This window comes from Malaclemys terrapin, chromosome 1 (assembly GCF_027887155.1).
Source record: "Malaclemys terrapin pileata isolate rMalTer1 chromosome 1, rMalTer1.hap1, whole genome shotgun sequence".
NCBI classification, from domain to species: domain Eukaryota; kingdom Metazoa; phylum Chordata; order Testudines; family Emydidae; genus Malaclemys; species Malaclemys terrapin.
Genome location: NC_071505.1, coordinates 108,626,195 through 108,642,968, shown reverse-complemented (window position 1 = coordinate 108,642,968; position 16,774 = coordinate 108,626,195). Strand labels below are relative to the sequence as shown.

The window sequence follows — 16,774 nt, the reverse complement described above, 5'->3', positions numbered from 1 at the left end:
TAGAACAGAAGTACATAGAAGCAGTGCACACAAGCAAAAAAGATAGGAATGTTCTCCCTTTCATAAAATATTAATTTATCATACAGTGTCCAGAAGCACAAACTAAAATCATGTTCAGTCTAAAGACTGACTGCAAAAACTTTGGAGTGTGATCTGAAGCTCTCTGAGTTGGGACTGTGATAGCAGCAAGAAGTTTGGAAGGCAGGAGGGCAGCAGAGGGTGGGAGGAAAGTATCCTAAGCCACGACCTTTGCGTTGCCCACCGTCAAGGCTGAATCCCCACTTTGTCACTCCGAGTGCAGAAACTGGGGGCCCGCAAGGATTCTAAAAGTTAATACTTGCCATTCCAGGCTTGTATTAAACTCCCAAGGTTACAGCTTTTCTCTGACCTTGGCTTGGTAAATGCTGCCACCACCCAAATGCAAAAAAACCCCTTGGACCCAGGAAAGAGCACTTAGGAATTCCTCCCTGTGGGGTACCCTAAAGCCCTTTTACCCACACCTTCCGGGGAAGAGTTGAGTAAGAAAACCAAAGGAAATTAGCTGGGGGCAACAGCTAATCAAAGAGCATATGCACAAACTTCGTAGGACACCAAAAATCCAATCCTGTTCTTATAGCACTGCTGTTCTGTGTTCCTGCAGCCTAGAGAGAGCAACCACAAACAAAGGGAAAGTTTCTTTTCCCATTTTAAAAAGTTCTAGCCTTCCCATTGGCTCTTTTGGTCAGGTGCCCACTTTTTTTTTTCTTTACCTGGAGGACTTTTTAACCCTTTAGAGGTAAAGCAAGTAAAGAACAGCTACCAAGAGGGATTTTATGGCTAACTGGCTGGCTGGGTGCCCATCAAAGGGAGCTACCTGCCCCTCCCCCCTTTGTTTATCACATCCACCACAACGGATTTTCAGGCACTGGCAACAGAGATACCCAAGTGGACCTTCAATCTGCTGATAGAACAAAGTGATCCTTTAAATAACTGGGTTTCAGAACAATGTAGCGTTTTAGGATTCTCTGGATTCTCAAACTGTGATGGGAACTCGATAGGTAGCCAGCAGATATCATGGAGCACAAGTGATATGTTCTCCAAGTGATCCATTCCACTCAGAAGCTGCACTAGCGGATGTTTCTGAAGGCTCATCCAGGGCTGTCAGTATGGTGTGTTCCAGCAATGCAGGATTGATGTGATACAAGCATGGATTAATGTGGCAACATTCTAAGTTTGCAGTCTCCAAATGTGGGAGGAAGAGGTGGCATTTTCTGCATACCCAAAAGCAGACTTGAAGAGCAGGTGAAAGGACGCCTTGGAATCTCTGAGGAAGGAATAGAGTTATTCACAGGTGACCCAAGCAGAAGCATTTATAGGAGTAGGTAAGTGGCATCAAAGTGAGGAGTCTGAACCCAGGTCTAAAACCTGAATAAGGATGAGCCTTTCTGATCCGGACCCGTGACAGCTCTCTTGTGCTCCTCCATGGTAAAGCTGTGAAATTGACAAGAAAGCCTCTGACAACTTGGGCTGTCACCCCAGGGTGGGGTTGGGAGGGTTCCAGCTAGAGCCTGGCTGCCCCCCAGGTTCCTCTTTACCAGGCGAGCTGCTGCCCGAGCTCTGGCAGGCGGCCCCCCACGCTGCCCCTCTTAAGTTGGTGGAAGTGCTCCTGGTGAGGATGCGCACCACTGACAGAAGGAGGGCAGCGTGGACATGAATCACTGCAGTTATTACTGTGGTGGCTATAAGTCAACCTAATTATAGGTTGACTTAAGTTTGTAGTATAGACATGTCCTCAGTTTCTGGAACGCAAGATGTGGCTACTGGGAAAAGGTGCTGTCTTACTGCCCATGCTGTAAGGAGGTCCATGTCTATGCTGTGGGCACTACAGCGGCACTGCTTTGGCGTTGTAGCTGTGCCGCTGTAGTACTGTAGTGTAGATGCCTCCTGTAGTGATGGAAGGGGTTTTTCCGTTGCTATAGGTAATCCACCTCTCTGAGGGATGGTAGCTAGGTTATGGTAGCCTTCTTCAGTCAACCTAGCCACATCTCAACTAGGGCTCAGGGGGTTAGGTCAACATAGCTGTGGTGCTAGGGTTGCCAATTTTGGTTGGACATATTCCTGGAGGTTTCATCACAGGACCATCTTTAATTAAAGATTAATTTTTATTTTCCTGGAGACTCCAGGATAATCCTGGAGGGTTAGCAACCCTCTACGGTGTTCAGGAGTTATGAAAAAATCATACCCCTGAGCACTATAGCTGTGTCAACTAACTTTGAAGTGTAGACCAGGCCCAGTGTGACTGTTCCTGAAATGTCACATGGCATGATTGCACCCTCAGACAGGAACAGTGGACCCATGAACTTCAGCTTACTCCGCTGCCCACATCAACCCTATAACCATGCTCTGCCTCCCTCCATGTATGTGCCCTCTTACCCTGACATCGCTCCCAATCTCCACTCTCTTCATAACTTTCACAATGAGCAGCTCAAGCAAAGCTTGAGGCCTTCTGCAAACTCTGCTCTCGACCAAGGTCATGTGGGATCTTCCCTCCCTTCAGCCCATAACCTGCTTCAGACTGCTCCTAATAGCAGTGTGGTGGAGGCGCTCTAGTCCCACAGCGTGGAAGGTGAGCCACTCAAGAGTATTCCAGAAAGAGGGGATCACTCTGGAGAGTCCTAGGGAAATAGTGGATGGAGGTTTCCTGTTTCCCCAATTAGGGGAAACATCAAGTTTTTTCCCTAGGTGGTTTCAGTTATCACCCCACAAATCTGTCACCAGAAAGCAGCTTGTACTCCACATCACGTGGCACTGGAGCATGAGCAGAGGGGGAAAAAAATCTCACTGTCATTTCAACCTGTCCCTGGTGGCATGGGACACCCCTTCCCGTCATCCCCAAAAATAAATGACTTAGTCTACAGGTTTGGCAGCACTGTCTGAACTGGCCCCAACTCCATCCATCCTCCTGATGTCATTGTTTTCCTGTGCAATGTGATAGCTTCTCAACCAGTTTCCATCACTTGAACTCCCACACACAGGCTTGAGTCCTTTCTCTTCCTATGGATGAGTTTCTTCTACTCAGTCAGCCCTAAAGGAGGAGATGCAGAGAAGTCACTTCATTTTATAGGCATGACTTCCATCAGGGATTTAGTGTGGAGGAAACTGTCTGGAAAATAACACTGAGTGACTTGAAATGTGTATTGCAGACTCCCACCAATATAAATGGGGGGAAGGGGAAGGAAGAGTGCAAAAGGTCTGCTCTTCACACTTGGCTGGCACATTACGTTCTCTCTTTATGATCCTTTTTCTTTGACTAAATGTGGTGCTGTCAGTTGACTTTGTCTGAAATTCGATAGGATTGAGATCTCGGAGTGTAAATGCAATCTTTATGTCAGCAAAAAATCTATTTCTGGAGCTAGCAAACACTCATGAAATGAGGAAAACTCCTTTTATAGAGTAAGGAAGGAGAAACCTCATTTGTTGAAGAAAAAATCCTGTGTTTTGAGAGAAAAAGAAGGGTCTGTTTCATGGAGGGAATGTGCCATCCTGTGAGATTGGAGGGGTGTGTGTGTGGGGGAGAGAATGGAAACATTTTTGGGGGTTGGTTGATTATTTAGGTATAAGGGTTTTGTAAGTGCACTCCACCCTCTGCTCTCTAAATATGTGAGCGTGTATCTTCTATGGCAGCTGCCTTTCTTAGTTTATCCAAGAATAGTGATCTTGTTATCCGAATTAAAGCACCTTTTCAACAAATGGGGCTTGAACTTTTTACTACTAATATTGTGGTCTTGGAGCTGCATTCAATAGCTGTTTAAGTGGAGCCCCTTGATTCGGATGAGAAGCACATGAGCACTCCACATCAGCAGGATAGGGCTTTAGGAAAGAGAGTGGGATGCTGTATGGCTGGCATTCTGTCAGTGCTAGTGCTGTGGTAAGGTTGCAGAGCAGCGGAATGTCTTTTTGATTATCTAAGGGTACGTCTACACTACCCGACGGATTGGTGGGTAGTGATCGATCTATCGGGGATCGATTTATCGCATCTAGTGTAGACGCAATAAATCGATCGCTCTGCTTTCGACTCCAGAACTCCACCAGGGTGAGAGGCGGAAGCAGAGTCGACGGGGGAGTGGCGGCCGTTGATCCCGCGCCACGAGGACACGAAGTAAGTGATTCTAAGTCGATCTAAGATACGTCGACTTCAGCTATGCTGTTCTCGTAGCTGAAGTTGCGTATCTTAGATCGATCCCCCCCAGTGTAGACCAGGCCTAAGATATTTGAGGCACCTATCACCTTAGTATCTCAGCACCAAATGTAGTTCTGTAGAAAGCACAAGGTCCTGTGTTTGCTCCATGGTTCTAAGGAGTGAATTTTTTTCAAAGCTTATTTTTTCCTCTGAAACGTGGCTTTCTGAATATGGCATTGTTCAGAGTTTTTCTTGCTGGTTCCATATCAAGGTGCTGATTTTTGAGATGTTTTTCTAGTCTTGCAAAAACTCATTCTGAGCTTTGAGAATCAAGCTGTGTTCTTTCTTTCTGAGGCATGGTCAGTCAAAGATTTTGCAGGCCAAATCATGCCCTCCGTTATACTTGTGCCTACTGCATTATCTGCCTATGGGGTTGGATGGCTGTTACACAGGACATAGTTTGTCCAGCAGAACCTTTGTTACTGACTGTGATGTGCCACAAGGAGAGAAGCCAGCATGTCTGTCAGAGCCCAGGTTGCATTTGTGGGGATGGTACTTAGAAAAACTTCTGTGTACTGAGCAAATTTGAGCAGGTATCAAAGAGATGCAAGAAAGATGGAATCCCATAATACCATTCTTAATGATTTGTCCACAATACACTTTCATTTTAAGGAAGTCATTACTTGGAACAGATTTATTCAAAAGGTGGGGCCTTTCATTGCACAGAGGTAAAGAAGATTACCTGTCTATAGCAGTTCTCAAACTGGGTCACTGGAGAGCCATGAGCTGTTTGAATCAGAATGATTAGTATCTATCTGTTCAAGCGGTGACCATTCTGCTCAGTGGAACCCAGTCTAAGATTCATTCTTGGGGTGTGTTGTTGTTCACCAGGGTGTGCTCTGCCTCTGATATTTATACAGCCTCTCTGGTGGAGTATCATCTTCTTAATGACAGGTTTCAGAGTAGCAGCCGTGTTAGTCTGTATCCGCAAAAAGAAGAACAGGAGTACTTGTGGCACCTTAGAGACTAACAAATTTATTAGAGCATAAGCTTTCGTGGACTACAGCCTACTGCATCCGAAGAAGTGGGCTGTAGTCCACGAAAGCTTATGCTCTAATAAATTTGTTAGTCTCTAAGGTGCCACAAGTACTCCTGTTCATCTTCTTAATGTAAACCCTAGGCCTCAACTTTTTTCAGTGGTGAGCCCGATGGCCCCACCGCTCTGAGACTGGGTTGCTGGCTTCAGTATTTGTGTTTCTCACGATGGCGCCTTCCACTGGTCCCAAAGATCGTGAACTCCTGTTGGGGTCTTAGCCTTTTTGGAAGCTGTACAACAAGCAGATGTTTGCAGTGACATAGGACAACTATTTCAAAACAAGACTGCATATATTAGTCACCTGGAACATACTATTTTAGGGTCACAGGGTTAGAATGGTAGAGTAAAATGTTCATGCATGGCTCTCTCCTAGCTTGCTAGCGTCTTCTTTTTTCAGTTCGGTGGGCCCTTCTTTGCCTTGGTCTGAGAGGTAGAGTCCCTGCTTGCAGAAGGCGGCCTGCGTCCCCCACTGGTCCTGGATCCTATCACCTCACTGCATGGGGCAGCCCGCATCCTTGGTGTTCACACGTTTTGTCTCCCTTGCCTGGAATTGGAAGTTAATGTCCAGTCAGCGGTCATCCATTGCCTTTCCAAGGTAGCTCCATTCACATGTTGACAGTTGTTGATAGGCATGTCTGCGTTGGTATGAAAACTATGTGACAAATACCCATCTCTTATTCCCCTAATCCATGAAAGAAATGATCCCCTTCATTCCCACTAGGTAACACTACAAATGTGAGTGGTGGAGACAGTCACACATTTTTTCATAAAAATAATACAGACATTTCCCATGTTCTCCACAGGGCGTCAAAGGTTTTTCGTGGGCAACTAAACATAACCCCCCGCGTGTGTAAGCAAGCACTGTGGTCTCCTCAGGGGAGGTGTTGGGGTCACAGCTGGATGGTAGAAGATGAGCCTATCTGAAGGAATGTTTATTTGCAATACAGAAAAGTTGGAGAAATACTTGTGTACAAGTAGGCTTGTTACCAAGCCTTTGCTACTAGAGTGAACCTTTTGAGATATAACTGGGAACTGAAATTAGAAGCAGAGATGAGGAAAGGAACGTGTCAGTCAAGGTTTTTTTTTTTTAGAGCCAGTGATAAACTGGCAGCGGGAATGAACTGATAACCTGTCAAGCAGGGTCTTTGAGTTACTGGGAGAGGATATTTTCTGGTGCTGCTGGACTTACTAATCCTGGAAAAAATGATGAGGGATCTTGACATTTAAGAACTAATTGGCAGTAGTGATCACAAGATAGTGATGAAATCTCTGGCACCCGAACAAAAACAGCTAGAAAAATGTTGGCAGAAAAACTTTGAATGGTAGGGCAGGGAGGAGTAGAGACAGATTCAGATTGATACAATGAATTGTAAGAGGGGTTAGTTACTACAGCAAATATGTAGAAAGAAGTGAACATGTCACCAGGAAGAACAAGGACTTGGATACCATGATGATGGGCAACTCTTTAAAAGCCCAGGTGGCCCACTTACCAAACCTGCTGGCATCCAAACTGTTGGGGAGGGAAAGACAAAATGACTGGCCCTCATTAGAAGGTGCAAGTTGAAAGGGGACAGAAACAAGTGGGAGAAGAAAGCTCATGCTGCTCCGGCAAAACTGTCTGCTAGTGTTTCTCTCAGGGCTAGTCTACACTGGCAACTTTAAAGAGCTCTCCCAGCGCTCTAAAAAAACCACCTCCACAGGAACAACAAGGAGTCTGGTGGCACCTTCTGTTAGTCTTTAAGGTGCCACCAGACTCCTTGTTGTTTTTGTAGATACAGACTAATACGGCTACCCCCTGATACTTGATAAAGAAAGCAAAGGAGTTCATTGGTGAGACCCCAGTTTGAGGACATCTGAAGGGGGTTACATCTTTGGTCCAGAGAACGGGGGGGCAGGGGTAAATAAGCTTTATTTACTCTATACACTGTTATAGCCATGTCCCTCCCAGGATACTGAATATTACCTCACCCACTTTGTGTCTCTATTTATTTACTATTATTTAGTCTGGAAAAATAAGTAGTTGTAGGAGAGATGCATTGCAGTGCAGAAGTACTTAAAAAAAAAAAAAAAGTGTGTGTGTGAAGGGGGGGGGGGGGTCAGATTTAGTCAAACCATTACAAGTAAGCTGCAGCTGGAAAACATGTGGCCACCCATGGGAACTTAACAAAAAGAAAGCTCAAGTTAAATAGTGGCTAGAACAAGAGCCTGGAAATCAGAATTCCTGGAGTTCTACTGCTGACTATCACAGCCTGGCTTTTTGACTGGGGACATGTAACTCTGCCCCTTTGTGTCATGGGTATTGAGGCTTATTTAACATTTGGGAATTGCTTAGAGCTCCTGGGATGAAAAGCAATGAAATTCAAACCATTATTAGATTAAATACACAGAGAGGCCATCAGCATGTGGCGTTCTGTCACAGAGAGAAGATTCCACGTACTAGAATTTGGAGGTAGGGGGAGCGGAATGGCTAGTGCTTTGAACACTGGTTATCTTTTTTTATTTTTGTACTTGCGTGGAAAAGTTTGCTGTTAGTACAGCACCTAGCACAATGGGGCCCCTAGGTGCTACTCGTAAGAAATAATCACCTGTCATGGGATCATAAGATTTGCAACATACTGTATTGAACAATTGGCCCATCAACTCTGGTATCTTTCAATTGGAGGATCTAAACATGTTAATGAATGAAGTCTAACACACCTGTGAGGTAAATATTATCCTTTTTTACATGGGGGAAACTGCAGCAAAGAACTACATGCCTAAAGTCATGTAGAATGTCTGTAGCAGAGCCGGGAATTAAACCCGTGAGTCCTGGACTCCTTGGACTCCAGCCATGAAATAGCCCTTCCTCTAGAGTGTGTCTACATTAGATTTCCCTCCGTTGTTAGCACAGGATGCAGCTCCCTGTGGATATGCTAGTTATGAAAACACTAGTGCTTAACACTCTGGGTACCACTGATGAGAAATGTTAAACTTTATGTAGACTAGGTTTAAGGTGCTTAACAAAGGATTCTGATTTGTGTGTGCAGAGGATTAACCAAGCTGTCAGATTTGAGATTGGAAAGGAATTTCTCCCCAGGATGTATTGGGAAATACCACTGGAACCCTGATTGCAACAGTAAATTTATAGCTGCTGATTTGTGTGTGTGTGGGGAGTGGAGGTGTTGATCCCTGGGAGGGGAAGATCCTTAGTTGTGGGCTGTGAATAGGACAAAATTGTGGTAGCCTGGACTTTCATTTAGGCCTGGTCTACACTGGGAGGAAGAGGGTCGATCTAAATTACGCAACTTCAGCTATGTGAATAACGTAGCTGAAGTCGATGTACTTAGACCTACTCACCACGGTGTCTTCACTGCGGTGAGTCGACTGCTGCCACTCCCCCGTCGACTCTGCCTGTGCCTCTCGCACCGGTAGAGTACAGAAGTCAACGGGAGAGCGCTTGGGGGTCGATTTATCGCGTCTTGACTAGATGCAATAAATCGATCCCCGCTGGATCGATCGCTGCCTGCCGATTCAGCAGGTAGTGTAGACATACCCTTAGTCTTGATTCATTGTGCTGGAAACAGTCTGTGAAATGAAAAATTCAAAGACAAAAGGAAATTATTTTTGAGTGTGAAAACATACCCTGTGTAATGTAATGCACACAAGATCCTGCTGCATGTAACCTGACTGTATGAGCTCTGAAAGGATGTTTGGGCTCTAGAGAAATGGGACTATATGCTAACACTTAGACACCTGCAAATCAGGCTCAAGGAGTAATCAAAGTGTGATAAACATTAATTAGGGTAATAACCAACCCCTTACTGGAGGAAGAAATGCTGATTACGTTATCTCACTTAGGATTTCATTCTGTCAAGGATGGTGCTAGATGACAGTTTTTGATTACACTTACTCAGACATGAAAAAAGACTCTAAAAAGCTGCTTAAATGTGAAGGAGAAAGAGAGCAGAAGGCAAACAAGCTGCATTTTTTTTCTTTAACTGAGTGATTTAACTTATTTGACTTTCTGGTGAAAACATACTCTTATTCACTGCCTTTCAAACTTTTGAGGGGAATTGGTATTTTTAATGGACTCTGAATGCTTCCCTGAACAACCATAAATTGTAAGTGTCTTTGCAGCTTTTTTTCTCTTGCTCATTCCTCCACTGTTATGAGGAAATGCTGGCTGGCGTGGCAGAGTGATTAGTGGTTAGAGTATGGGATTGCTTGTCAGGTGTCCTAGAATCTATTCGCGACTCTGCCATGGATTACTGCATGACATGGGGTGCTCAATCTCTCTGTGCTCAATCTGTAAAAGGGTGTCCTACCCAACACCCAGAAGTATTAAGCCTTTACGCACACTTCAGTCCCTAGGTGCAGAGCTCGCTCAAGCCAATCTACTGCCCTAAGTAAAACTTCAATGTGACACCCCCATCATATCTCCTTTAAAGTTTGCAGCAAGGACGGGCTCCCCATCTGCCCCCCACAACCCATCCAGTGGAGCCGCTCAGCTTATCCACAGCGGGACCCAAGCACCCCCCCATCTGTTAGGCCTCCAGCAGCATCCAACCGGCCCCCACACTTTTCCAAATGAGCTCCTTCTCATCTAGACTCTTCTGTCACTTCAGAATGGGGATCCTTGTTCCACAGGTGTATCTTGGGCACAGTGTCGAGACAAAATCCCATTTACTGTATATTGGCCAAGGCAGCAGCATTTTGTTCTACTTACTTCCTCTTCCAGGCCATGTAGTGCTTCTCTCTTTGCTCTGGCTAACACTCTATTCACCCCTTCAGGGCCTCTTCCAGAGTCCTGCAGCTGTTATAAAATTCAGGATGCACTGAACCAGGAGCTACTGCTTCTAACCTTTGCCTCTAACCCGCCCTCCCACTGGGAAGGGTAATTTAAGCAGGGCCTTCCCGTTTTATTACCTTACAAAAACTTTTGGTAAATGTTGGAACTCCAAAAAAAGCCAAGGGCTTGTAGCATTCACCTGACAAGTGCATGTAGCCGATGGGCTAACTCTGCTAGTATCCCCTTCCCCTCCATGGAGTCACTCAATGTGAGGGCCCAGGGCTGCAGCTCAAGCTGACACAGAGCCAGAGGCTGGCTTGCCCCTTGTATATACAGTACATTTTTAGGGAAAATCATTTAATACTTCAGCTGCTTTATCCTCGTGTGCGCCCTCATTTCTCATTCCATTCTGTAATGTTCTTTCTCCTTGGCTGAACGCTTACTTTTGTACTTCAGATATAAAATTGGAGTTGCTTGGTATTCCAGGGAGATCTATTCACAGCCTCTCTTTGCATTTCTGATAATCCTCCGTATTTGGCTAATTTCCCCATATTTCTGATCCCTCTTTCCATCTTTGGGTGACCTTTTAGCCATTGAATCTGTCCAGGACCTAGTTACGGATTGTGAATCACCCTTCTCTGCCTTGACCCATCCCACATGTAATTGAGCCTGAGGCTTTGTCTACACTTGCAACTGAACGTCAAAACTTTTGTCATTAAGAGGTGTTAAAACACACACAAACACACACACGAAAGACAAAATTTTAGTCAAGGAAAAGCGTCAGTGTGAACAGCGCTTTGGCTACTGCCGCTCGTTGGGGGTGGAAGTTTTTTGCTGGTGGGAGAGCTCTCTCCTACCAACAAACAGCGGCACTGCACGCCTTTTAGTGGCACGGCTGTAGCAACATAGCTGTGTCGCTAAAAGGTGCATAGTGTAGACAAAGCCTAATAAAGTTTTTCCTCAGTCTGCTTTACTATGGGGTGTGTCTTGAAAGTCCTCTGTCCTGCTTTTGTATCCTTTCTAGTTCAAAAGTTGGCATTGAGATGTGCTTTTTGGAAGCACCTTCCTTCACATCTGGTCCATCTCTGATCCCCTCTAATCCCATATAAATCACACAGGCTTCAGAGACTGTTGGTTTATGATTGTCCTGTCCAGAGACACTTTCATAGGAATGTAGGATTTTTGCCAGTGCTGGATTACACTATTGGTCCATTGCGTCTAATGTCCTGCCTGTAGCAGTGACTGCTGTCTGATGCTTCAGATCCTCTCCCCATTGGAGGGGGATGTATGAAAAATGAGTTACGATTCTAAAAGCTCAGTGTTGAGGATCTCCCAATAAGGATACGAGTGGATGAGGTAACAGGAAGTGCTGTTGTGGAGAAACTGGCCATTGACTCACTGGCTGTAGGCAGTGTCAAAGAGGCGGGTTCTGAAAGGGATGGGGAATAGGTGAGATGGGATGGAGTATTCCCATCATCTGGTGTGGCCGGAGCAAGGAGTTCACCTCTGACAGAGAGGAGCTTAAAGGAGCAAGTTGTGTGCAGGAACAGATGGGATCTGTGCTAGATAGCTGGAGGGCTTTGAACGTGAAGTGGGGTGTGTGTGTGTGTGTGGTGAAGCTGTAGCAGTTGAAAGGACGGGTTTAAAACCTATCTAGATTCTAAATCTGGATTTAAAACTAATCCATTAGAGAAACCTGTACTACCTCCCCCAAGACAACTGTTTTTGGGTGTGGGGGGATGGTTATTCTGGTTTTGAACTAGGATCTGAACTTAAATATGGGTGATGTGGTCACATGCCTTGCACAGACACTGTTCTCCTTTCCCTGCATGTGGAGGCTCCGTGAGAGGAGGGGGAGAGATCTTGCTGCCTACATGCTCCTCTCTGGAGCTCCAAAGTGACATTGAAACCAAGAAGGGAGCGTCTCAGGCAGAACGGAGTACCGAGCGCAAGATCACTAACAAACAGCAGTGACTAATATGAGCACAATCCGTTTAAATATTAATAGCACTGTCTGCTGTTTTGGGTTCAGGCGGTGCATTCTATTTACATGAACCAATCCCAGACCCCCAGCTACCTTTAAAAAAAACAAAAAAAAACCTTACGCTTACCCCTCCATTTTAAATACATGGCTAAAACGTACCTAACACAGCACTCAAGTAGAGCACTTTACCCCCAGAAACGAATGGACGAGCTCTCCATCCCATCAAATGTCCTGCCTTTTCACACGGGTATGGCCGCCTCCTGGAAGTGAGCTCTCGTATCACTGCAATAGAAAGGGTAAAGCTTCCAGAAAGTTCTTTAATGGGAGTCTTACTTTTGTATGTGTTTTTCAAAGGATACCTGTACAGTACAGTCTTTCTTAGGGAGAACACTGAGCTTTCTTTAAACTTCTATATATCAGTGTAACTTGAAATTTAAACTCGGAACATTGTAGTGTAGTGTAACTTCTAGGTCCCTACACATGTGATGGGTATTCACTGCATTAGTCGGATTGAGGTGACTTAATCATTTTTTTATACTTCCCTTGCTCAGCAAGAAATAGATTAATTCCTGAGGATTGTATGTACTGCTCCTGTGATAGGTGCCTGTAGCCATACCGCTGCAGGCTAAGCTTTTGTCAGATCTGCCAAACTCAGTAGGATTAGGCCTGGTAAATCCTGGGATGGGAGATCACAAAGGAAAAGGCAAGGTGCTTCAGGGAATATCATTGGTGATTCAGTACAGTGTACTCCTATATCTGAGTTGGTATTCAACAACTTCCCCAGGGGAGGGCTTGCTGTCTCCAAGTGCTGTCTTTAGATGGGATTTGAGACAGAGGCCCTGATAACTTGTGATCATTATTTTTAAAAAACAAACTCCATATTTCCTTTGCATGCAGTTTTCATCTTCACTTCCTGTCCTAGTTGTGTTAGTAAGTTGTGCACCAGCTGCCATACATATTCCATCTAGAGGTGGCTACATTTCAGTGATTCTTATATAAGCAGGGCTTGTAAAGTGCTTTGGCTGCGAGGTGCTTTCTTCTCTTCTCTCTTCCCTTCTCCCTGACCACTGCTTGTGTGCAATAGTCGTACTAGTCATACGTGGCTTACTTGGGAGAGAAATATAGCCACTGTTTCTGTTGTGCCAATGGAAAATAAATGCTGACATGTTGACCATCATAAAGTACTTCTTTGAACTGTGTGACTTTCATGATGCTGGAGTGCAGGCCAGGGAAGGAAATGAAGCTATGGGAATCTCCACTCCTGTAAAACGTGGCGAGGTGGAAAATCAGTGTCTGTAAAACTCAGATCATTGAGGAAAGAACCTGCTTCCCACCATCTAAATGTTTTAAAAGCAATGAAAAGGTGGGGAGCTGGTTGTCCCATGGAATTGGTAGTGGGATAAAGTCACCCCCAGGCCTCTTAGAATCTGGCCCAGATTGTGGAGACAATAAATCATGCCTGTCTGATGACCAGGGGTCTCTGTTTAAGCCATGCACCTGAGCAGGCATCCCATGGAGCTGCCAGCTGGAAGGGTAGAGGGTAGCACTCCAGGGCTCTAGCTAGCTCTGCTATTATTTGGCTCTCCTCACCATAGTAGTTGAGCCCCTCACAGTCTCTAATGTATTAATCCTTGCAACAACTCTGAGGTAGGGAAGTGCTGTCATCCCGATTCTACGGGGGGGGGAGCAGAGAGCACAGACTAAGTGACATGTCCTCCTAGGCCATACAGGGAGTGTTTGGCAGAGCCAGAATTGACCCCAGGTCTCTGGACTCAGAGTCCAAGTCCACCACATTAACTATAAGGCTCCTCTTCCCTGGACTGCTTTCAGTGCTGTTGACTAGCAGGAGGGGGATGCTCTAGGGCTTCCCCTTCCCCAGTTGCTTCCCATGCCATGGCAGTGCTCAAGGGCACCTCTTCTCACAGCTGCAGGCAGTGGGGGAAGGGACTCAAATATTCTCCCTCCAATCTGTCTGCATCACTCAATGAAAGTGAAGAGGAGGGCGTGGGATGGAAAAGGGGTGATAAGGAGAAGTGGGAGGAAGGAGAGTGGATGAAGAGGAGATGGAGTGAGGGAGATGGTCAAATGTGAAGAGAAGAGACTGCTACTGTGGGTCTGAAACATGAGCTCAGGCAGCCGTTCGTTCTGCACGCAGATAGGGACACACGAAATGGACAAATCAGTACAGGGTCTGTGAGAAACTTGCGCCTCCTCAGACTATCAGGATTCTGTGAGGGAACTAACAGAATAGAGGTGCAAGGAGAATCAATAAATTATATTTGAACTTTCAAAAAGCCTTTGACAAAGTCCCTCTCAGGAGGCTGCTAAGGAAACTAAGTAGTCTCGGGTGAAAGATAAAGTCACATCATGGATTTTAGGCTGGTGAGAGAGGAAAGCAAAGCAGAAATAAACGGTCAATTTTCAGCATCAAAGGAGGTTAATAGTGAGGTGCCCCCAGGATCCGTACTAAGAACAGTGTTAATCAATATTCTTATTAAGGATCCGAAAGAGGTGAACAGTGAGTAGCAAAATTTGCTGGTGATACAAATGTTGAAGATGATAAAGACTGGAGAGATTGTGAAGAGCTTCTGAAGGACGTAGCAAAGTTAGGCAATTGAGTAACGCTATGACAGACGAAATTCAGTGAAGACAAATGCTTTGTAATGCACACCAAAAGGAGCAACTTGAACTACTCAGAGAAGCCATCAGTGTATAAATTAACTGGAACCACTCAGTGGAGAGGAAGGGTGGGTGGTGGGAAGGGAATGAATCTGGCCACTGGGCTTGTACCAAAAAGCCACTACATAGTCATAAAAAGAATAAGGAGTACTTGTGGCACCTTAGAGACTAACACATTTATTTGAGCATAAGCTTTCGTGGGCTACAGCCCACTTCATCAGATGCATAGAATGGAACATAGAAAGGAGATATATAGACATACAGAGAACATGAAAAGGTGGGAGTTGCCCTACCAACTCTAAGAGGCTAATTAATTAAGATGAACTATTATCAGCAGGAAAAAAAAACCCTTTTGTAGTGATAATCAAGATGGCCCATTTCAGACAATTGACAAGAAGGTGTGAGGATACTTAACATGGGGAAATAGATTCAATTAGCGTAATGGCCCAGCCATTCCCAGTTTCTATTCAAGCCTAAATTAATGGTATCTAGTTTGCATATTAATTCAAGTTCAGCAGTCATAGGAATTGCCAATTTGAAATAAGGTGATGGTCTCAGTCCTGTTCCTAGTGGTCAGGTGACCATGTCATATTGTAAGGTCTTTGGGACAGGAACTGTATCACTTGTGTATTATACAGTGCCGAGCACACTGGTGCTTAATAATAAATAGTGCCTAGCTCTCATGTGGTGCTTTTCATCCGTAGAACTTAAAGCACTTTGATACTGATCTCCTTTGTAATGCTTTTGAAAGCGTCTAATGAAAAGCACTGTAAGAGCTAGGTAGTGGTACTGATACGCCAAAGGAGGTTGGTATCATTATTCCCATTTTATAGATGGGGAACCTGAGGCACAGAGTGGGGTGGTGATTTCCCCAAGGTCACCCAGTAGGCAAATGGCAGAGCTGGAACTAGAACCCAGGTCTCTGGAGTCCTAGTCCAGTGCTTTAGCCACTATGCCATGCTACCTTCCCTTTTATTAAAGGATTTTAATTATAAAAAAACCACTCAGCAGTTGATACCAATTGGACCTCTTGATAGCAGTCTCAGCAGAGGGCCGGGATTCACCAGGCTGGTTGTTCCTGCTTCCCCCTGGCCTTGTTCCATTTGGGTCAGTCAGCAGTGAGGGGAACGCTGCCCTAGCTATACCTGTTTGCAGAAAAATGGAGGACTTATATCTCTAGAGCTATCAGGCCAGCATGTTTCACCAGCACTAAACTTACCCTGTTGCAAAGTGCAGTCTGCCGAGAGCCAGGTCCTTCCCCCTCCAGCATGAGCATGTGGGGGGGTCCTTGCTTTTGCAGAAGTGTCTCTGGATCCTGGATTCTTACCCTGGGGGAATGTGTTTACCCCTCAGAATCTCCCAGCGGGTGGAGGCCAGCCGGATGCAGCTGCAGGCAATCGGAGAGAGAGTCTCACTGGCTCAGGCTAAGATTGAGAAGATAAAGGGCAGCAAGAAGGCGATTAAGGTAGTGGATGCTTTTCACAGCCGCCTTTGTAGGCTGCGCAGCCATCCTCTGGGTCTCTTCCCACTCACTTTCTAGTCTCTGGATGTGAATTCACTAGCAGTACAGGCAATCTGACACACATGGGCTCTCCAGTCAGAGTCCCTCTATCTTGGTAGCTATGGTATGAACTCCCCTCCTGACAGGACCACCCCTTCACATGGTAGTTCTCTTCTCTCAGACCCACATATTTCTGGCCTTGAATAGGAAGGAGTCTCTCAAGAAAAGGTCACCCCCTCTACCTCCACTCCCCTGGCTCTCTCAAAATCCCATTTTGCTGAGGAACCCAGGACACATTCTTGTTAGTAAGAATTGCATCTTCACCATCTTTAACCCCTTACACCTTTCAGAGTAACAGCTGTGTTAGTCTGTATCCGCAAAAAGAAGAACAGGAGTACTTGTGGCACCTTAGAGACTAACAAATTTATTAGAGCATAAGCTTTCGTGGACTACAGCCCACTTCTTCGGATGCATATAGAATGGAACATATAATGAGGAGATATATATACACACATACAGAGAGCATAAACAGGTGGGAGTTGTCTTACCAACTCTGAGAGGCCAATTAATTAAGAGGAAAAAAAAAA

The 16,774-nt window shown here is 45.3% G+C and overlaps 1 protein-coding gene across 1 annotated transcript in view; it reads left to right on the top strand.

Moving 5' to 3' along the window:
- WASHC1 (WASH complex subunit 1) overlaps positions 1-16,774 on the top strand; it is a 70,320-nt gene that overhangs the window by 37,463 nt on the left and 16,083 nt on the right. The window contains exon 3 of the mRNA XM_054034825.1: positions 16,040-16,151. Within this exon, the coding sequence (XP_053890800.1) occupies positions 16,040-16,151 (112 nt within the window). The remainder of the gene's footprint in view (positions 1-16,039; positions 16,152-16,774) is intronic.